A 22,670-nucleotide genomic window follows, 5' to 3' on the forward strand; every position below is an offset into this window, starting at 1 on the left:
GATTTTAGGAGCCATTTCGAGACAGTTCTGGCGAATTTTAATTTATTACTTGATAAAAATAGAATTGAGCGCATAATTTTGCGGGCGCGTGATGCAATATATTGATCTGTGCATTTGCTAAGTAATGGCATCTAAGTGCTTAACTGATTCACACGTATTGAGCACGAGTTCATACTATTTTCAGAAGGCTTATCAGAGACAGTTCATCTCACTCACATACTTCCTGTGAGGGAATAGAAATGTGTAATTTTTAGCCTTGCAACCTCGTATAGCAACAGTCGGGTTTTGAGACATAAATGTGTTATAATATACACCAGAGCTTCTCAGAGTGCATGCACCCGTGCAAGGTGCAGGAGAAGACTTCACTATGTTGACCAGAATGCAAACCCCCACTCCACTTCCCCTACACCTGTTCACCCGTTCAGCCTGTCTTCGCCTTCTCCACCTTTCCCGCTGATTCTCCCCTCACTGCGGAATGTTTATGTGCGGTGAGCGGTGACACTGTTGTATGGGACAATGTTACCGGTGTTAAAACGTTCTTCTTTCAATTTGGTTTGAGCAGCCAATTTATCTTCTCTAGCTCTTCTTTTCCTTTATCTTTACAATGATACCAGTTATGCCTGGAACAAGGGACCGGTTGACAGCAATTCTGGGAGCCTTCTTTACATTACAATCAGAAATAGGCCTACTCGCATGCAGTCTAGTTTTCGTACAAGTCAAAACAGGAAAAAATACCGTTCACATATGCATGTGGAACCAAACATAGAAATAATCTTAGCTGCTTCTTGATGTAGCTTAGGAAAATCTTCCTTCGATAAATTCTCGTAGAATTTGTGCAAAGCCTTTGTATTGGAAAATAGATCTTTTTGATGAATGCATCACATAATTATTGTCCCACGGATTAAGCATTTGACTTTATCGTCACGACTGACAAAAGAATACGAAAGTTCCCAGTTTGATTGAAATGGACTTTCGGAAGTTTTTGCTTTCTTCGAAACAGGTTGCTCAATTATTATGTTGTTGTCTTATGCTTATATATTTCACTGATAAACAAGTCGTCTATCACAGAACGCTTTGTCGTTCTCAGCACACTATACCATCCGAGTCAAGCCGAGTCGGACTGATGCACTGTGCACGGAGTCTCTGCACCTCGATTTGCACGCGTGAGATTTTGGGCGTTTGAGAGGCCCTGATATACACCATAGTACTCCTGTATTGTGCAAAACACACAGAATAAGCAGTTTTGACCAATTGTATTTCCTGATTTTCATATCAGAATTTCCTGATTTCTGTTTTTGTAAAGTTGGCAGGTATGCACCTTTATCAATCTTTATTATTTTCTCTCTTGTCTTATCCATACTTTCCACTCCAAGACTAAAAATCTCTCATCAAGATGGCCCCTGAATGAGTGTTGAAGCCTACTTTTCTGATGAAGCTGGGAAGCAGAAATGAGCTCGTAGGGGACTGAGAAGAAATGGATGTAGAAGAATTGAAATTGACGAGGATAGTGACAGTTTACTTCAAGATGACAGTGTGTGAAGATGAGGAGACAGTCCTTCCCTTTCTATGTTTTCATGTGTGTCCTACATTTTTCTGTCTTCAAGTTTTGACTTGTTATTGGGTTTATCCTACCATGTGTTACATTTGTTGTTTCTATCTATATAGATATCATCTTCATTGATGTTGAAGTGAGGGCTGTGGGCCCTTTCTTACACTTAACTACCTATGACTTTATGGTTCATATGACTTAATTATAGTGACTTGCTTATTACTTTCGATTACAATTTTCTCAATTTAATCCTTTATTTCTCCAGGTTCGTCCGATGAAGTGATGGACAAATGTGGCGAGGAGAACGGTACAAACCGTGAGAAGGCAGCTCCTGCTTTGCGAAGCAATACTACAGTTCACGTTTGCTGGCATCGGAACACCAGCATCAGCATGAAAGACCAGTTACGGGCTGTGGAAGTATGTCATTTGCACTATGTTCTGTTACTATAGAGTGAACAAAGAACAATATTACTGGATTTAATCCTCTCATGTCTGCAATTCCAGTTCAAAGGAAAAAAAAAATCTCAGTTTTTATTCATTGCAAGCTTACAAACTGCTGTCACATTTTCTAAGAAAACTTACAGATTCATAGACTTTCAAAAGGGTCTCATTTGTGTCTGTTATTTATTTTATTTTTTTTTGAGAAAATGTTATTGTACTCAAGATAAAAATAATAGTATCATTGGAAAGGACCCTTATTTGTACCATAAAAAAAATTTTTACTCACCAATTACAACTTTTCTTAAGACGTTTTCTCCAAACGGAGGTAGGCAATCCACATGCCACTCTGATCTTGACATTGCAGCCATGCCATTATTATGGTATTTATTGGAATATCTCTCAGGATCTTTAATGCAGTGGTTTTCCGTTGCCTTCTGCACCCTAATGCCCTTGACCAAACTGGTTCCTCCACCTTTGGGAACAATTTCTTGTCCCCAGGACAATAGAGTGCCCTTACCCATACCCGCTCATCTACTCTCAAAGAGACTGCTGGCACTTTGTATAGGGGATCTCCTTATACCAGGAGATAATCGGTCCCTTCTTTCGTTAGCTGCCTGCATATAAAATATTATTTTTATATGCAGTTGTTGCCCCTTCTCTACCGCGGGGAGGTTAATGTCAGGATTTCACCGTCATTGAAACAAGGACCAAATGGCATTTCCTTGTTTCTCTAGTTCATTTGAGAGGTATTACAGCTATTAATAGAATATAGACAAGGTATTTTGCAACAGTCCTTAGAACTAGAAACAGTTAACTTAAAATGACTGACAGCTACTATAGGAGCTTAATCCATAATTAGTCGCACTCAGAATTTTGTTCCATAGTAAAATACTTTCACTCTCTCTACCGGGCAAGTTAGCCGTGCAGTAGGGGGTGTGCACCTGTGAGCTTGCATCCAGGAGATAGTAGGTTTGAACCCCACTGTTGACAGCCCTGAAGATGGTTTTCCGTGGTTTCCCATTTTCACATCAGGCAAATGCTGGGGCGTTTTCTATTAGAGACACTTCAGCTCTAATATAGCGGCTCCTTTATCTTTCCTCGTTGGCTACCATACAAATTTGACAGTATTTGTTGCTTTATTCAAAAGGTACATTGTTGTACTGTAGAATTGCATGCATGTTAAAGTGCGCTACCACTATTCTTAGCCTGTTTAATTTCATTACTTCATCGGGCAGACAGTATGGCACTCTTGTGTCGTTAGAATATTGAATGTGATTTAAAATAGCAGTAGAATGGTTGGTTATATTAGAAGAAGATATCCAGGATGCTTGAGACTAATCATATTTGAATAATGTGGGCACAACAAATTATTGCAATCATTCTAATTTCACAAAAATTACCACATGTTTGTTTTTATGATGTCTTTTAAATATTTCAGGAAATCTTTATATGTCTGGTGATACTTTTGTCATTGTTTTTCCAAATTCATGTTGTATTTCTGTATTTCTCATCATTATTCTAATTAGGCCTACTTGTAATCCCTGCATAATATTCCTTTAAGTATGCAAATAAGTTAAATTTGAATTCAAGAAATGTAAATGTAATGTGTGGAGCAGAATTCAATGTGCGACAAATTACGTTACTTTGAGGGTGCAACTAATGTAGGGTTAATAGAACTGTTGACCACCACTGTGTTTCCCACTTCGATCTCTTGGATTCAGGTGAAAATAGTAACATGCATAACATGAGGTCTAAAGTGAAGTGTGGAGTTGTCATTTTGCATGCTTTCTTAAAGGGAAGTACCAAAGGGCCCATTGAATAAAATTATTGGAGGTACAGTATAACCCCAATTTTGCGTGACCTCGATTTAGCATAAACCTGTGTTTAACGGAAGAAATTAATTTCCAGTCCTGAAAATTATTCCATAAGAGCAATGCAATTTTATATTAGAATTTAACGTAATTCACAATAGGGCAAAACCTGCATTTAGCGTTAAGGAAATGTTAAAATTCTCAAATATTTATTTCTATTTGTTTTGGTTATAGTACATTAAGAACGTATGACAAAGACATCATAAGCTTGTTATGGATGATTCAAGGCAGAAGAGGAATTTAGAGCATGGGCACTTGGGGCTAAATTGAGATGTCGGACAAGGATACATATTTGACCACGGCGTTGTAGTACAGTAGAGACTCAATGAATGAAAGTTTACATTCCAGGAGTTCAATCTCAAGATGAACAAACTCAAAACAGTAGTGATGGCAATAGAGAGGGACAACCAGCGAACATCATGCTAGGAAACAATCCACTAGAAAGAGTGGAAAGCTTTACATGCCTCAGCAGTGTAATATCTTGAGATACACTAGCCACAAAGGAGGTGGCAAATGGAGTGCAGAAGAGCTCTCACTTTTACCAGCAAATACAAACACTCCTCTGGGATCCCATAGTACCAAAAAAATCAAAGCTAGTGATGTTCAATCAGTTCTTCATACTGATCTTAACCTACTGTAGGGTATCAAAACCTGCACCCTTATCATCATCATCATCATCATCATCATCATCATCATCATCATCATCATCATTTCCCTTTATCCAGCTGTAGCCGGGTAGGGGCAAATATGGTTCCTCTCCACTTTCTTCGGTCTTTCCACCACTCCTCCTCCAACACTGTGTCCCAGTCCAGGTTTCTTTCTATAATGCTGCGTTGGATGGTATCCTTCCATCTCAATCGTAGTCGTCCACGGCCTCTCCTTCCTTGGATTTGCATTTCCATCACCTTTTTTGGCATTCTTTCGTCGCTCATTCGCTTTATGTGCCCAAACCATCTTAGTCGGCTCTTCTCTATTCTATCATTCATTTTTTCCACTCCAATTTCTTCCCGGATTTTCTCATTCCTTATTTTGTCTCTTCTACTCTTCTGTATCATACTCCTCAAGAATTTCATTTTGGCTGCCTGTATTCGACTCTCATCCTTTGTCATTGTCCAAGTTTCTGCTCCGTAAGTTGTTATGGGTACGTAATAAATCTTGTACATAGTATCCTTTGCTTCCATTGGCACATCTTTGTCCCATAACATATTTCTTACACTATGATAGAAACAACTTCCAGCTTGAATCCTTTTATTAATCTCAGCATCCAGTCGAGCATTCTCCATTAATTCACTCGCCAGGTATTTAAACATTTCCACTACTTCCAGGGGCTTGTCTGCAAGTCTAATCTGACCTTTCCCTTCTTTCTCCCCTCTAGTCATAACAAGAGTTTTACTATTTTCTACACTTATTTTCAATCCACATTCTTCAATCTTCCCATTCACCACATTTAACTGTTCTTGAACCTTCCTGTCGTCTTCTCCCCAAATCACAATATCATCTGCAAATAACATCATGTTCATTTCTCTTCCTCCATATGCTGCTTTTGCTGTTCTCATGATGTCATCCATTACTATTGTAAACAGGATTGGTGATAGAACACTTCCCTGTCTCAGCCCACCAGTTATTTTGAACCAACTTGTCCTGCCAACTTGTGTTTGCACGCAACTACAACATTCCCTTAATGAAATGAAATGGCATATGGCTTTTAGTGCCGGGAGTGTCGGAGAACATTTTTGGCTCGCCAGGTGCAGGTCTTTTGATTTGATGCCTGTAGGCGACCTGCGCGTTGTGATGAGGATGAAATGATAACACACACACACACACACGGCCTCCGTGTCAGCAAAATTAACCAATGATGGTTAAAATTCCCGACCCTGCTGGGAATCAAACCCGGGACCCCTGTGACCAAAGGCCAGCACGCTAACCATTTAGCCATGGAAGCACCCTCACTAAGCAAGATTGATCAAGGCTGCAGGCATCTGAGATGAAGTTCCTAAGGTCCACAATTCAAAAAAAAAAAAAAACCACTGCACAAGTTAAGGAACAAAGTGATCAGAAAGGAAGCTGGGATTGAGACATAATTTTTAGATCAGGTCAGAAGGTCCAGATTGAGGTGGTTTAGGCATGTAATGAGGATGGAGCCAACAAGGGCAGCATATGTTAACTTAGAGAGACATGTGGCAGGAAAACGGGTGGTGGGAAGACCAAGAACCCACTGGATGGACATTGCAGATTGGGGAAGGACACTGGAGGACGTCATTAACAACAGGACATATCTCAATAAGACAGAATGGAAGAAACTCGCCAACAGTACCAGGGAAACTGAAACTCTAAAATGATGATGATGATGATGATGATGATGATGATGATAGTTCGGCTACTGGGTGTTCGTGTTGGTTTGTCTTCATACACATCTCTGTTTACATTCAACATATCACGCCAGAAATCACCACAGAAATGTGCAGTAGTGAATACATGCTGCCACATAGAGTTGGCGTCGGGAGAGGCATCGGGCCGTAAAACTTCGGCCGGTCCGTACTATAAAGTAATTGGGAAAAGACCTGGTGGAAGAAGATGTGTGAATAAATTTTTATATGCTAGAGTATTTTATAATGAGTGGCCAAAAGTCATTGGAAGACACTGAATGTGATGTTAATAACGAGTTGCTCCTCCGTGAGCCCTCAAAATGACAGCAGTATGGCGAGGCATCGACTCTGCAAGGTGTTGGAATGGTTCTGCAGGAATCTGGACCCACGCATCTTGCACTGCTACTTGCAATTGGTCTTATGTAGTTGGTGCGGGGTTCATGAAGTGTAGACCAGCATCGACAGCATCCCAAAATGCTCGATTGGATTAACATCGGGGTGTCTGGAGGGCCAATTCATAGTTGTAATTTCACTGGAGTGCTCCTCCAACCACCTGCATGCTACATGGTACATTGTCCTGTTAGAACATGGCATCTCCATCAGGGTACTCTAGGGCCAGAAAGGGATGCAGATGGTCTGAAAGAATGTCCACATAATGTGCACCTGTCAGCACTCTCCTATCCGCTGTCAGCACTCCCCTATCCGCTGTCAGCCAAACAATGGGGCCTAATTGTGATCATGAGAACACCGCCCAGACCAGAACTGAGCCACCTCCTTCCTGCCTGGACACAACCTTGTTGACACGCAGGAGCATAGCTTCATGGGGAATACGCCACACTCTCACTTGCCCATGAGCTTGATACAACTGGAACCGGGATTCATCAGATCATACCACATGCTGCCGCTGTTCAATGGTTCATTGCCAATGTTCACAGGCCCACGCACGTTGTTGAGCTCTGTGTCGAGGCGTCAGCAAAGGGGCACGAGTAGGTCGTCGGCTGGTGAAGCTTATGCGGTGCAGTTGCCTCCTTACAGTCCGGGTAGAATTGGGTTCCTGACTACCAACATTCAACTGGGCAGTAATCTGACCTACAGTAGCCCGTCGAGTGCCCAGTATGGTTCTGTGGAGGCGACGTGATGTCTGTTCGTTGAACACCTATGGTCTTCACGTGCGGCGGTTTGTGCAGGTGGTAACGTTCTCTCTGTGATATTAAATATCCACCCTCGACATTTGATCTCGGAAACCCGAATTCATATGAAATCTCTGCAGTGCTATAACCCATGCGCCATGCGCTGATGATCATCCCACGTTCAAAGTCGGTTAACTCATGACATGTTGCCATCTTCACGACTGGTTTCTTTGACAGACTGCTCAGCTACGCCACAGCTAGCCGCAACACTCAGGGGTCACGCACAGCACATTTTCTAATGGGACACCTCCTCCTTTGACTTTTGGCCACTCGGGCTTCTTGACACAAGTAATTTAATATTATAAAGAGAAAACTTGAAATACTAATATGTAACATCAGAAAAGTGTGAATGCAAACGCATGTAGACCGGGGAAAATGGCAGTAGATGATTGGCGTCGTACTGTATATAATTAGAGAATTCCTGTATGGCTGAAATCCAAAATCTACCTCACTGTGATTGGACCTGTGGGTTTATATGGAGCTGAATGTTGGCCAGTATCCAACAGATGTGAGCAAATATTCCATGCTAAGGAGATGGAGATGATGCTGTGTTATTCTACTGACTTATCAAGACTTGAACACGTCACCTGTGTCCATATAGGAAAGATTCTTGGTGTCACACCAATACCTGGGAGGAAGAAAAAAAATGCAGGAAGCTCATCTCAGATGGTATGGAGTAGCGATGACACTGTAGCAAAGAGAGCACCACAGCTCAACATAGCAGGCAAGTGAGCTCAAGAAACAGTGGCTTGATGAAATCAAGGAGGACATGGAATCAGCCAACAGCAATCAGGAAGATGTTGCAGACCATTTAAAATGGAGATAAACAAGCAGAAGAGTTGACCTTGGTATGTGATATAACATTTAGGCTAGATGAAGAATTGAAATATTTATGTTGTTGATAGCATACCACATTCCAATGACAGTATCATGTAAATGTAGAGACATTTTAATTTGATGCCATCTGGCTGTCTGCTCGTCAGTTTTGATGTTCTGTTTTACTTTAGGCCTGCCAGATGGCAGAGTAAATCAGATCTCCCTTGGGCGTCTTGAGTTTAATGAATTTTGTTGGTTAAACACCAAATGTGTCACCAGAGATCTTTTACCTGCCGACATCGTATGGCATGGAGTGTTGAAGGGTCTTTTTTCCGCCCTTCAAAAACCCGACTCCCTCTGCCGGGTTTGGACCTGCTATCTTGGGATCCACTACCAGTGATTCACAGAGGCAACTTTAAGCACTCAGTGAAATTATTCAAAGAAAAGAGATCTAGATCTACACGAGGCCATAGACCTAGTTGCGATTGAAGGATTGTGGAGGTATTTAGTTAATTCCCAGAGGCTTGTAGCTTGAACACTGAAAGGCAAAACAGTCTGTAATAAAGATGTGTGTGTGGTTTAAAAAAATGTTGATTACTGCTTTTCAGTGTTGGAAGTAGTAGTTTGTTTTTTGATTCGTTATGCACAACTAAGGAGCACGTTTGAACTTATTGGCACTTTTTTATTTTTCTTCTTCTCTTCCCAATATCTCTTCATCCTCTCGCTGTGTTCCTTTTTACGTTGTTCAGTCCATCCTGTATTTTGTCAGGTGGGCTTTACAGAAAATTTGTGTTTGTGAATTAAGGTTCTGAATTTTATTCTATCTTGAATGGTTTCTTCATTAATGGCAATTTCATGTAAATCTTCACGAATTTCTTTTAGCCAATTATTGTGATTTTTTCCATTGATAAGATTTAAATTTTCTTTGAGAGCCTGTTATTATCCATTCTAAATAAGTGGCCATAAAATTGTAATCGCTGTTTCATGATGGTATCTGTGAATTTTTTTTTCTGTAACTTGATAGATTTCATGTCATGTGTTTTTCATCCAAATTCCATTTTTGCATTTTGGTCCTAAGATTTTTGTGAAGATTTTCCATTATTGTTTTTCAATCATCTTTATTCAAGATTGCCATCAATTATAATAGTTTCAGATGCATAAAGTGCTGATGTTTTTAACTGGTATTATGTATGTATGTATGTATGTATGTATGTATGTTTGTTTAGTCCTCAGCCCGAAGGCTGGTTGGATCCTCAACAGCTCCGCCATCAGCTGTCATAGATGGCCTGGGCATTACTGAAGAGATGTACTAGGGAAATGAATGAGATAGTTTCCCATTGCTTTCCTCACTGAGCCAGAAGTTACTATTACATATCAGTCTGCCAAGCCCACTGAAATGCATGAACTAACCGACCCTATGAGCAACAGTTTTACACCATTCATAGCAGGGACTGGCTGCATAAGGAATGGCATTACTAGCATCGCTCATACATCAGTCACTTTCAAATTGTCAAAACCAAGCATAAGACAGAGACAGATCAATGAAACTAACAAAATTGCTCTAGCCCATACCAGAAGACATAGTGCACTGTAAACAGTAGGTCCCACCAGCAAAGGCACAACTACTGTTATAATGTTGTAATTTTGCCTTTTTTGATGTAGTTCTTTTCTTGTATCTGTTCCAAGAAATTTTGTATGCTCTTTGTGATTATGACTGTTGAAACGTGATCTAGCCTGTTCCATATACTTTGTCTGAAGTACCACATTTAATGTTAAATATATTTTTCCTTTCTTCCAGAATCAGTTAAGTGGCTACTTACTGCGAAAGTTCAAGAACAGTAATGGATGGCAGAAGTTGTGGGTAGTTTTCACCAATTTCTGTCTCTTCTTCTACAAGACATTCCAAGATGACTTCCCTCTGGCGTGCTTGCCACTGCTGGGCTACACAGTCACTACACCATCTCCTACAGATTCCATCAACAAAGACTATGTATTCAAGCTACAGTTCAAGAATCATGTTTATTTCTTCAGAGCTGAGAGTGAATACACTTTTGGCAGGTAAGCATGTTTTTATTACATATTTCCTCCCTCCCCGCTAATATCAAAATTGCATGACACAATATACTGTTGAATGTATTCATCAAGTATAAGACTGCAATGTAAACCTGCTATCAATAGCGGCGATTGGGGGGAGGGGGGAGGAAAAAAAAACCTTTTATTCCATTTTAGCCATCTGTTTTTATAAGTTTCGACACACTGAGGACCTAAGTGTTATTTAAAAAATCGCTTGAAACTAGAAATTATAAAAAAGCAACTTGTACAATCCCTATTGATTGTTCAGCTAATTTCTTTAATTATTAAGAAAAATACTTAGTGGAAATACACACAAAATGCCGTTTGTTGTGGCTAATCGATTCATACAGCGCAGCGGCGTGTGGTATGTGCTGTGAGGAAGGGTAGCAGAGGTATATTTTTTGCCAATGTCACGGACACAGGTATGTTTCACCTTCTTGCCGTGTGCATTCATCAGACTGGCAGTCTCATTCATTCAGTGTGTCTGTGCAGTTCTATCTATAGCTCATTCCACGTTAAGAAAACAGTATTGCCCTTAGGGACCTACAAGGAGTGAACATACCCCTTCTTAGACACCCATAATTCCTCGTGATTAAGGGATATTATATTGTAGTTTGCAATGTATTAAGAAATATAGATAAAGGATGAGGAATTTTTGCCCGTGAGTTATTAAAATTACCACATAACATTTTCTTTTTCATAAGACAATTCGTAGGGAGGAAGCACAATGGTGTGAACAGTCATCGCTTTGTTGCCTTCCTTCATTTCGCTTCTTTTGTGTTGCTCTGGTACAAGCCTCGTGTAGTCCCCCACTCTGTGAACCACCGACAGCTCACTTCTGTAGTGAAGTCATCTACAGTCTTAATTTGTTGTGTCAGTTTTCTAGCCTTAATTGCCTAGAGAAATTTATTAAATGTATCCCTCACCCCTCGAGCCCATAAAAATGATTTGTCTGTTTTCTCCCCCAGTATGCATTACACTTCATTGCTGAGGTTTTGTGTGTGTTGTAGTTCACCTCTGATTCTGTACAAACCAAAAATAGTCCCTGTAAACCCCTGTCCCCTTTAGTTCATAAAAATAATTTGTAGCTTAGTTTCTTCCGCTTTTTGTCTTGAACTTAAATGCTGAATTTCACAACTTTGTGCCGCCGTTTTTCCATAATGATGTTGAGCAGAGCTGTTTGATATGGCAACCCTGTTGTCATAAGAGCAATACTGTTTTCTTAACATGGAATGAGCTATAGTGTCTGTTACTTTGTCAAATACCAAATTATTGTAATTGTATAATCACCGCATATTTCTATTTAATTGTAATACATGAGTAATTATTGTCCCTTTCATGAAAGTTTTATTGTATAGTACTATTACCGCACTAAATTTGGTAGACCCAACTTTTATGTTGCTGTCAAAATTAGTTCACTTACCATTTTGTAGCTATTTTTTCAATCTTTATCTCCTCGCGCTCCACTCCCCTCTTCTATAGACCTTAAACCCGGGTACTTTTTAGTGTCTATAAATTTTCGTGCCCCCCCCCCCCACTTGTAACTCCCAATCGCCAATACTGTCTGCTATTGTGAGTACGGTGTGTATAGCAAGAACCCTGCTGTAATGACAGGAATTTTGAATGTCTCTCAAAAATTCCTGTAATAAAATAATGTACTTATTTCTAATAATAACTCAAATATGTGGGGTAGTGAATGATCAGTTAATTTGTGTCTGTCTTCTTGTTTATCACATTAATAAGAAATTAAAATGAATTTCCACCTATTCAATACTATTTAATATAATGTCAAATTACTTGGTCATCTGTGTAGTAACCTGTGCTTTTTGTAACTCTTTGTTGATTAAGGATTCCCATAAATCAAGGGTTTACCACGTTTCCTGGTTTCTTGTAGGGGTAGCTCGGACCCTCTCTGTTGTATGGTCTTCAGCTATTCTCTCAGCATGACTAAACCACTATGAGCAAGATTTAATCACCTTTTCAGAAATGGGTTTTACATTAAAATACCCTCTAATGTATTCACTTTTTATCTTGGTTCATGGTTATCATCATCATCATCATTCAACCATCATGCGGTGCACAGGTACATTCTTTTATCTTCCACTTTACACCATTCTACACTTCTTTCTTGTAGATCTTCTTTTATCTGGGTTATCCATTTTGTCCTTGGCCTGTCCTGTATGTCGCTTACCCTCCAGGTCTGTTTCAAACCAACCTTTGCTCTTTCTGTGGATCAATTATCTTCAAGTGACCAAACCATTTCAATGTTTTTGTTGCTAGAGTTGCAGAAAGTGGTTCCATTTAGACGTCTTTTTGGATCATTTCATTTCTGATCGTATGTAAGTCTTGTTTTCTGAGGCACTGACCTCGGTAACTTTTATTTCTGCTGCCTGGAGTCTGCTATTATCCTTTCTCTTGATAGTGCAGGTTTCCAGACCATATGTTATTGGTACGATGTAGGCCTGATACAGAGTCCTCTTAGATATCAAAGGCACTTGACTGTCCCAAAGAAGGTTCCTGACTAGTGGTAGAAATGAGCTCCTTTCTGAACTCTCTTGGTGATTTCAGCTGAACTTCAGCCGTCACGAGTTACAGTTCTGCCAAGGTATTGGAAATGATAGACTTCTTCTAATTTCTTTCAATCCAGCATAATGTTCGTATGTCCTCCTTTCCTGCTGACTTTCATTACTACTGTTTTTGTAGGACTGATTTTAAGGCCACAAACTCATTAAATTCACAGTTCTCAGTTCATGTTGCACCATATCTCTATCATAGCATTTTCATCTCTGTGTTGTGTGGGGTGTCTATTCCTGTTGTTTCTATCTATTTTATATATATATTTCAAAAGACATCAGTCACAAACCATGAATGACCACAAAGATCCTTAATTTTTTACAATTTAGATGATGATAGCTGAAAAAGCTAGAATTATTATACAGAAAGGAAACACTGAACGATTTATCATTTACGAATAGTATAAGTGATTATTTAAACCTAGAACTGCAGACCGTCTTTCTGGAACATGGTGCGCTGTTTCATCAAGTGTGATAGTCTTTCTGAGAGACGATGTGGTTCTTCCGCCGTAGGTTTATAATTAGACCCCAGATGGCACTAATTTAGGTACCAGATGATTACTTATAATGTTTAAGTCTTTGAAAGACAAGAAATGGTCTGGAGAAGTTTACTTAGCTGTAGAAGTGAAAGTACTTTCACATGTTCTTAGAATCAAGATGGCAACCCACGTTGTTGACGATTCTGAAATAAAGCGCTTGATTTTTTAAGATCTTAATGACAGTACTGTTGGTGACAGTGGTTATTGTATTAATTCCAACAATGAAATTATTCCTTAAATTAGTGAAAGTGACAGTGAAGGACAAGGTGTCTCGGAAGTAATGGGAAATTCTGATAACTGCAATGATGTTCAAGACAGTGCAGGATAAATGTGAACTGTTGATATTTGTGAATTTGATCACAACATGGCAAAAAAGAAATTGATCTAAGAAGACTAAGATAAGCTCATCATCATCATCATCATCTTCATTTCCGGTTTCCAGATTCCCGGGTCGGGTTGTGGTGAATCAAGGACCTCCATCATTGCATGCCTCTTCACCACTCTTTTCCTTTTTTAAATACATAACTTCTCTGATTTTTTGTTTTTTGTTTTTTGCACTCTCTCTTCTCCCATTCTCATCACATGCCAGTACCACTTTAGCTTTGTTGTTTCTATCCTGTCTTGAAGTTTCAAGATTCCTGTCCTTTTCTTTATCTCTTCATTTCTAATTGTATCCTTTCTGGTCTTGCCCGTGATACCTCTTAGGAATTTCATCTCCACTGCCTGTATGCTACTCTCCTCTCGTTTTGTTGTAGTCCACGATCCAGATGCATTGGTTAGTATGGCTTCATAATAGGTTGAATATAATACTTTCTCACATTTCTTCGGGACATCTGTAAGCTGTAGGTTCAAAATTCATTAAAAGAACTCAGAATCCCTTTCGATGAAAAATTGCATTATAGTTAGCATTCGAAATGAAAATTGGAGAACTGTGGGGGAGTATGTAAGAACATACTTGTGCGCTTCAGAATATCATGTTTCAGGAATAAATCATCTATCAGAAATTCTTTTGTTTGAGCAAATTATTTCAACAATGTAATTTGTTAGAAAATTTTTGTATATGTACTTTATGATAATTAGAAATTGTGAATCATTTCCCTTTAACCAGCTGTAGCCGGGTAGGGGCAAATATGGTTCCTCTCCACTTTCTTCGGTAGGGGACGCCCTAACATTTTCCGAGGCACCATATCTGTTAATCGTGACAATATTTTTTGTTTGTTATTCGTGTTATCTTCATGTAGAAAAGTTTTCAGCTATGTGTTGGTGTATAATATGGATTTATTAGGATTAATATGTGATTACAGGCATGAATTAATTTTCATTGTGTATATTGAAGAAAATAACTGCAGCATTTGAAGATAAACCTGCAGTAGTTCTAGTGTTAAAATTATCACCGAATCTTTCTTTACAGTAGTGTAATTCTGTGAGGTTTATACTATATCTCAATACAGTAATTTAGTTTGTGTTGTTGTATGAATAATGATAGAACAATATATTTCTTTTTCCTTCTTTGCAGGTGGATGGAGGTGATCAGTAGTGCTACCCAACACTCAGGGCGTCTTCGTCTTTTTAGTCGTAAGGACAGTGCACTGGATACCAGTAATTAATCTCAGCGCTTCTCTTACATTTTTAATCCATAAAGAACAGACAAAAAATTGTCTGTTTGCTTTCGGCCTCAAGTGGACTCTTCTTTGTAGAGTGCTTGTGTAGTTGAATGATTGTTAGCTGGTCACAGAGATGAATGTGACAACTGGTATGAAATGGAAAGACAGGTCCATATGTTTCACAAATTGACAAGTTGATAAGCAGACATGCATCAGTTGATGAGGTTTTAAACAGTAAACTGTGGTATAGTCTTGGCTGCAAGCCTTTCCATTATGTTTATATTGCACATTTGGTCTCCCTACATGCCTCATACTATGTGACCATCAGTGCAGCTTAAATAGTTGGGGAAATTATATACTTGTCATTCATTGTCAGCCATTCAAGCCATGGTGTAGCATCGTTCAGTGGCGGCGATTAGGGTGGGGGAGCCCCTCCCCACTCTGTGGAGAAAACATTACATTTTTATTCCATTTTAGTCACATGAAACTAGTAATTATAGGAATTCTTTTTTTTTTTTTAAAAAGCAATTTGTACAAGCCCTTTTGTCTTATCAGCTAATTCGTTCCTTTATTTTCTTTAATTATTAACAAAGCCAGGTACTTTTTCTTGTCTGTAAATGCTTTTGCCTCTCCACTTCTAATTCCCAATCGCCACTAATGGTATCATTCATAATTCTGAGCTTGGATACTGTATATCTAATGGATGCAGTCAGCATTGTCTATTGGTAATGGTAGCAAAGAGGAGGAAGGTGTTGAATGAATTTCTCCTTACGTGGGCTCTTGTTCTTCCTCGATCGCTGCAATATGTTTAGCAAACACTTACTTCTGTGCCCACAGTTTTGGGACTGGATGAGATTTGAATAAAGCTGTCTGAATTAGTCAACTCATCCGATAATTAGATATTGTGGTACTCTCTGAACTTAACAGTATAACAGTGGAGAGAATCTCAAAAGATAATGAAATTCATTAGGTCATTAAGAAATCCTCCTTTTTGTTAAGAAAATTAACAGTTACTTCAATTTAGTTTTCAACAAGAAGGTGAAGTCTCATAGATTTAGTTTACTATTTCTACATTGGAACTACATACTGGAATTGTGTGATAGAAATATGACTTGACTGGCTTCATTGTTCACATTATTTAATTGAATATAAGATCTTATTCTATATAATATGCACCCCAATTTATTTATCCTAAAATCAGAAATAAAATAAATACTTGTGAATATAATATGCACCTGTTCTAAAACTATATTCAGGATCAATCTAACATCACACTGTTGTACATTGAAAACTCTTCCAGCATCCCAGTTACCGTGTTTTCAGCGTCAAGCATCACTTTGCATTTGAAAGAGGCATAATATTTTCTCTGCTTTTCATATCCATTTTGTCTCTGATAAAACACACAGAGAGACAAATTAGTGCAGCTTGTTACTAACATTGAACAACAATGAACTAATTCCAACCCATCCTTTTTATCACTGATTGTTAGTAAGCTCGTTTGGTTTCTCTGAAGAGCGGCAACTGTTGGAAGTTGAGTAGACCTATGTAAAAACTAATTAAAAAGAAATGGTGATGACTGTGTTACAAGTAATAAATTTGTTTTGCAAAATTAGAAGTAAAATTACAAAATAATGGTAAGTGCATAAAAGACAAGAAAACTTGAACCTGCAGCTGCCATTTTTGGGGATGGTTGCCCACAATATCCCTTAGGATACATGCATCTAATTTGTATTTGTTTGAGTCTGTGTGCTAATATGCCATTATATATAATGCATGCCACAATTTTAAAGACAACATTTTCTCTAAATATTGTGCATATTATATTTGTGTAAATATGGTATTTACAGTTATGCATATGCCTACTATATTCAGGGTAATGGGATCAAATCCCAATATAATTAATTGCCGTTTAAGAGTGCTTAGATATAAGAGACCATTGTAGTAGATGCAATGAGAATGCCTTCTCAGGGTACTCTGGTGACGCTCTTTGCTTGGCTTTTTGTCGAGATGTGGACCACTTTTTTTGTGAGTGACGTAAGAATGCAGCTAGACTTATTTTTAGAGAACTCTTTACTGTAGGAAAATTATAAATATATGTATAATATATATGTGGCAATATTTACTTCCAATTATATATTTATGCCTTGCCTGATTGAATAGTATATTATTGTAAGTAGATCTCTTTTACATAGCAGCTCAGTAACTTTTCCATTTATGTTATGACATTATAGGAATTTCTATTCTACTAGAGTAAGCTTCCTTGTTTAATTGAGATTAAACACTAAATACTTCAATAAAAAAGTGGCCTAAATGATAGAATAAAATAATGTAGCATAAGGCATGTTCAAAAAAAGTAACCAGACTGTGAAAATAAAGCTTTAGGGGACTTACCTGCAACATGCTTAGCTTTGTCTCCTTCAAAGTACTGCCATCCTCGAATAATGCAACGCTCCCAGTGCCCTTTCCACTTACGGGAGTAATCCTGGTCTGCAGTTTGGGATAATACATTTGATTTCCGTATGATCTCTTCTTTTGACTGAAATTGTTGTCCTTTCAAGGTGAATTTCAGTTTGCAGAATAGAAAAATGTCTGCCAGGGCTAGGTCAGGCAGGAATTCATGGTGCACAACACCATTCATGAAGGAAGGATCACCACCAACACTTTCACGATAGACTTTTTTAATAAGTTGTTTTACGTCGCACCAACACAGATAGGTCTTGTGTTGACATTGGGACAGGAAAGGGTTAAGAGTGGGACGGAATCAGTTAAAGGACAGCCCCAGCATTTGCCTGGTTGAAAATGGGGAAACCACGGAAAACCCTCTTCAGGGCTGCCGACAGTGGGGTTGAATACTGGATACTGGCTACACTTAAGTGACTGCAGCTATTGAGCTCGGTCACGATTGACTTGACTTGCTTCACTTTCTTTGGTCTTGGTGAATTTTTTCCACGTGACTGTCTCTCCATAAATGTTTTCCCCAGTTTGAATCAGATCAAATGTTGATGCGTTGTTTGTAATATTCAGACATCTCGACATTCACAACTCACTGCCAAACAACAGCTGCTGAGCAATAACTAATTGTGTGGCAGATGGCTAGTCGCTTAGGATGGATACCGCCATATAACACCACTTACCAAAAACCACCAACGCTTGCATTTGCACGGTATTTTCGAAGTTAGATTTTTTTTTTGAACAGGCCTTGTACTGTCAACCTTTATTGATATGGGGTGGATCATGGTTGTTTGAATTTAATAAAGATGTCAAAGAAAGAGAGAGTTGCAAACAAATTGTTGAACTATTTCTGTTAAGATTATGTTTGTGTGTTGTTACGTATGCACCGTTGCTTGATGAGAACAAGTGTTTGTTGTTTATTTATTTTTATTTTGTACGAGATCAGCTCAGTTACAAGATATTAAAATCATTCCGTATTGATGGTTTTCACTTTACAAAGGAAAAAGATTTATTGCGTTCTCCTATGCACAGCTGAGCTAGCTGCTAACAAGACCAGTGGAAATAGGACCTCTAAACTGAGAAGTTCAGGCCGTTCAAGAGGGCATTTAATTAATAAATTTGGATTTTATTGACGATTTTCACTCCCGAGTCACACACGCAACACTTCACACACCTGTTTCCTCTTAAATATGTTCTTATACTTCTGTTGCCCTCTAGACTTTTCAAGTATGTGACTCAATCAAGATAGACCATTTCTCAAGTTTTATTTTGTGATTTCATTCTTGTTTTTATTGTGACTTGTGCTTTCTGGCTCGAGGTTCTCAACCTTGCTATAACCTTACATTTTATTAACTTCATCATGTTGAACATGTTTTTATATATTCTTTTTCAATGTGTGTGTTTTTAACCCTTTGACCGCCAGCCTCATACGCGGTGTCCATATCCTATACCGCCAAGGTTTAATGAGCACTTTTTACCTTGCAATGAATTATTTGTAATAACTTCTGTTCAATTTATGTAAAATGGATGGGCGTTTTTTTGTTTCAAAGATAATGCTTCGGGCATTTTATTGATGTAAATTAATGCACCTTTATTTTATAAATTTTTATTTTATGAAGGGATAATTCAAATAAATATTGCCTTTCTTTCATGATCAAAAACCGGCAAGAAAAAAGTATTTTTACTATCAAAAGGTGCATTATTTTACAGAGGTGGTGTTTCCAATGCTACATATAAAAAAAAAATAGAGCCTTATGTATAATATTACAGTTACAATATTTTTATTATTATTATCACATTAGCGTGAAATTTTCTAATCTTACATTACATGCAAATGCTGCAGTTTCTGGTTCGTTTTAAGTAATAAAATGATTACTAATGTCTATTTAACACAGACTTAATGCTCAAAAATTCACTTTTTGCCTTAAAAATATGATACAAGAAATTATTTACTAATATTTACACATGTTTATGACGTGTTCTAGCAAATGTATTTAGGGTGGCATAAAGGGTGTACACCCTTCTTACACTGTTTACAAATTTATCTGGTCTTTTTTCCAATTACCACCTTGACCAGTACTAATCTTTCTGAATATGGAACAGTTGCATTCCTATTTTTTTGGTAAAATAGTAAGGGGTTCGTTACCCCCCTGCGGGAGCTGAATTGCCGCTTGGCCACCAAGCCACTCGGCAGCAAGTTCCTCAACCAGACTTGTTGTATATAGTCTTATTTAATCCAATACTAGTCCAAAACATGTATTATACGTTATTAAAACGAATAAATAACTTGGAAAGTATTTTTTACGGAACGTTCGATCAATCGGACATTACATAAAATCAGCTTCATGGTCCGTATCGCACTTCAATAGATTCACAATTAAGTATTTATTTATTTTCCACCTAGTCGATAGGTGGAAAATAAATAAATACTTAATTGTGAATCAATCGGACATTGGCGTTTTTACACTGAACCTCGAACGTCCGATCAATCGGACGTTGGGGGTCAAAGGGTTAATAATATTCTTTTTGCTTTAATTATGTAGTTTTTAATATGTTCACTGAAGATGGCTATAAAATGAGCCGAAACATGTCGGATTGAATTATGCCATCTAAAGGTGTATTGAATAGGAGGACGCAATAAATATTTTTCCTTTGTAAAGTCAGCTCAGTTAGGCGTGGTGAGTGTTGTTGGAAAGTTCTGGATGACACTTGGTTAAAATATTTGAAAATATTGGTGTCTTCTCATTTGTGGAGTGCATGGTAACGTGCTCTGGCTATGGAGTCAGACTCTGCTTTCGTACCCCCACCATTGACTGTCCCGAGAATGGTTTCCTTTGGTTTCCTATTTTCACTTCCAGGCAAACGCCAGGACAGTTCCTATCCATAAGCCATAGCCAATTCCCTCCTCGTCCTCACTCAGTTTCATTCGCCATCATTTGTTTCATATTCATCAGCTCCTCAATTGGGGTTGGTGACAGGAAGGGCATCCGGCCATAGAAACATACCGTACGATTTTATTTCACTTCGTCCTCAAGCCTGTATCAGGAAACGGGACTGAGGCGTAGACGTACATTGGCGCCGTCACATTTGTTAAACATGCCCAAGTTTTAACGTTGGAAACCTTTCTCAGCAGACGAAGTAGGGGTCTCCATACTATGATAAACATAAAATTAAGCAATTTCCTCAAATGTGCCAAAAGTTTAATGGCTAAAGGGCCTGGAAAGCTTTCAAATTGTGAGTTTCAGATAGCTCCATCAAACTTTTTTAAAAATATTTGAAAATCACTTCCAATTCGAGAAAAACAACCTAAAATCATTTGTTTCTGTACTTGCTTTCAAAAAAAAAAAAAAAAAAAAATCAAATCCTAACCAAATTAACTTCAGTCTTTACAGCCCCGTGATGTAGGGGTAGCATGCCTGCCTATTACCTGGAGGCCCCGGGATTCCCGGCCAGGACAGGGATAATTACCTGGATCTGAGGCCTGGTACAAGGTCCACTCAGCCTACGTGATTACAGTTGAAGAGCTACCTGATGGTGAGATGGCAGCATGGGTGTAGAAAGCTAAGAATAATTGCCGTGAGGATTTGTTGTGCTCACCACACGGCACCTCGTAATCTGCAGGCCTTCGGGCTGATCAGCGGTTGCTTGCTAAGCCATGGCCCTTCAAGGCTGTCTCTTGGATAGTTACATGAGCTTAACATAGTGAATGCTCTTTGTATGTGTTCCTCAGAGAAAGAAATGTCTGGCTCCATGGCTAATGGTTAACATGCCAGCCTTTGGCCCTAAGAGTCCCGGGTTTGATTCCCAGCTGGGTTAGGGATTTGAACCTTAATTCATCTGGCTCAGGGGCTTGGAGTTAGTGATGTCTTCAACATTAGAAATCATCTCAGGTAGGGCTCTATCCTCACAGACATGCAGGTCGCCTATAGGCAGTCTACCAGAGAAAGACCTGTACCAGGGCACTGTGGAGGCCATACACCATTATAACGAATGTGATGTCATCATTAAACATTAACATAAAATAAATGAGTAATAAGATGATGTAGGGAAAAGAAAGAAAGACAACAAGGACATAAAAACCAAAACCAAACCTCATGTGCAACAGCCCCAAAGGGCAATGGCCTACCAAGTGACTGCTGCTCAGCTCAAAGGCCTACAGATTAATAATAATGCTATTTGCTTTATGTCCCACTAACTACTTTTACGGTTTTCGGAGACGCCAAGGTGCCGGAATTTAGCCCCGCGGGAATTCTTTTACGTGCCAGTAAATCTACCGACACGAGGCTGTCGTATTTGAGCACCTTCAAATATCACCAGACTGAGCCAGGATCAAACCTGCCAAGTTGGAGTCAGAAGGCCAGCGCCTCAACCGTCTGAGCCACTCAGTCCGGTGCTTACAGATTATGAGATGCAGTGTAGTCAGCATGATGCATCCTCTCGGCCGTTATTCTTGGCTTTCAAGACCGGGAAACAAGGACATAACTAAACACAATATTAGTTGGTATTAAGTATACTTTGCAGTGTTCTCCCCAGAAATTTTTGTCAGCCGGGTGGCAGGAATGAATAGCCGGGCGGGGAGTATGACATAAAACTTTAATATGAAAAAATTCAGTTCATCCCCCTCAGGACAATAAAAATAATATCAAACAGGTGAACATTATAATACCAATATAAATGGTCCGTTATTGAACATTAACTGCAAAATTGAAATATCATGAACAAGACATAACAGCGTATTTTGATCTTCTATTGCTTGTTCCAAATCATGTAACGGCAGACTCAGGCCTACCACTCGGTTGCTGTGGTCATGTGGACTGCCATACAAGTTTGTGACATCATGCGGAATAGAGGGCTCGCATGCGAATTCACGCAAATCCAGACCCCGCTCGCGCACGACACTACATGGTAGTTGAGCCAAACATTTGATCTCCAATGTAATTTATGCAGTGATGCTAACAATAATGATTTTTCATTTAAATTAATTTTACTGTATTTGCATGTTAATTTGGAGCACCCAATGACTCAAATATGTTTTTAATATTATGTAACCAACACATATCTAGATTATATTAGCCGGGCAGTCCGTAAAAAACGGCAGGGTGGTGCGTCCATTAAAAAGGTCCCAGGGAGAACACTGCTTTGTCTTTTAGGCAACCTCTAAATTGAGGAAGTGTTACTATGTAATAAATATATATAA

At 38.8% G+C, this 22,670-nt stretch overlaps 1 protein-coding gene across 1 annotated transcript in view; it reads left to right on the forward strand.

Moving 5' to 3' along the window:
• Positions 1–17,664, forward strand: part of Cdep (Chondrocyte-derived ezrin-like domain containing protein) — a 510,959-nt gene extending 493,295 nt beyond the window's left edge. Inside the window, exons 19-21 of the mRNA XM_067158544.2 lie at positions 1,815–1,966; positions 10,032–10,291; positions 14,935–17,664. Of these exons, the coding sequence (XP_067014645.2) occupies positions 1,815–1,966; positions 10,032–10,291; positions 14,935–15,025 (503 nt within the window). The 3' untranslated portion in view covers positions 15,026–17,664. The remainder of the gene's footprint in view (positions 1–1,814; positions 1,967–10,031; positions 10,292–14,934) is intronic.
• Positions 17,665–22,670: the final 5,006 nt, after the last annotated feature.

This window comes from Anabrus simplex, chromosome 14 (assembly GCF_040414725.1).
Source record: "Anabrus simplex isolate iqAnaSimp1 chromosome 14, ASM4041472v1, whole genome shotgun sequence".
NCBI lineage: Eukaryota > Metazoa > Arthropoda > Insecta > Orthoptera > Tettigoniidae > Anabrus > Anabrus simplex.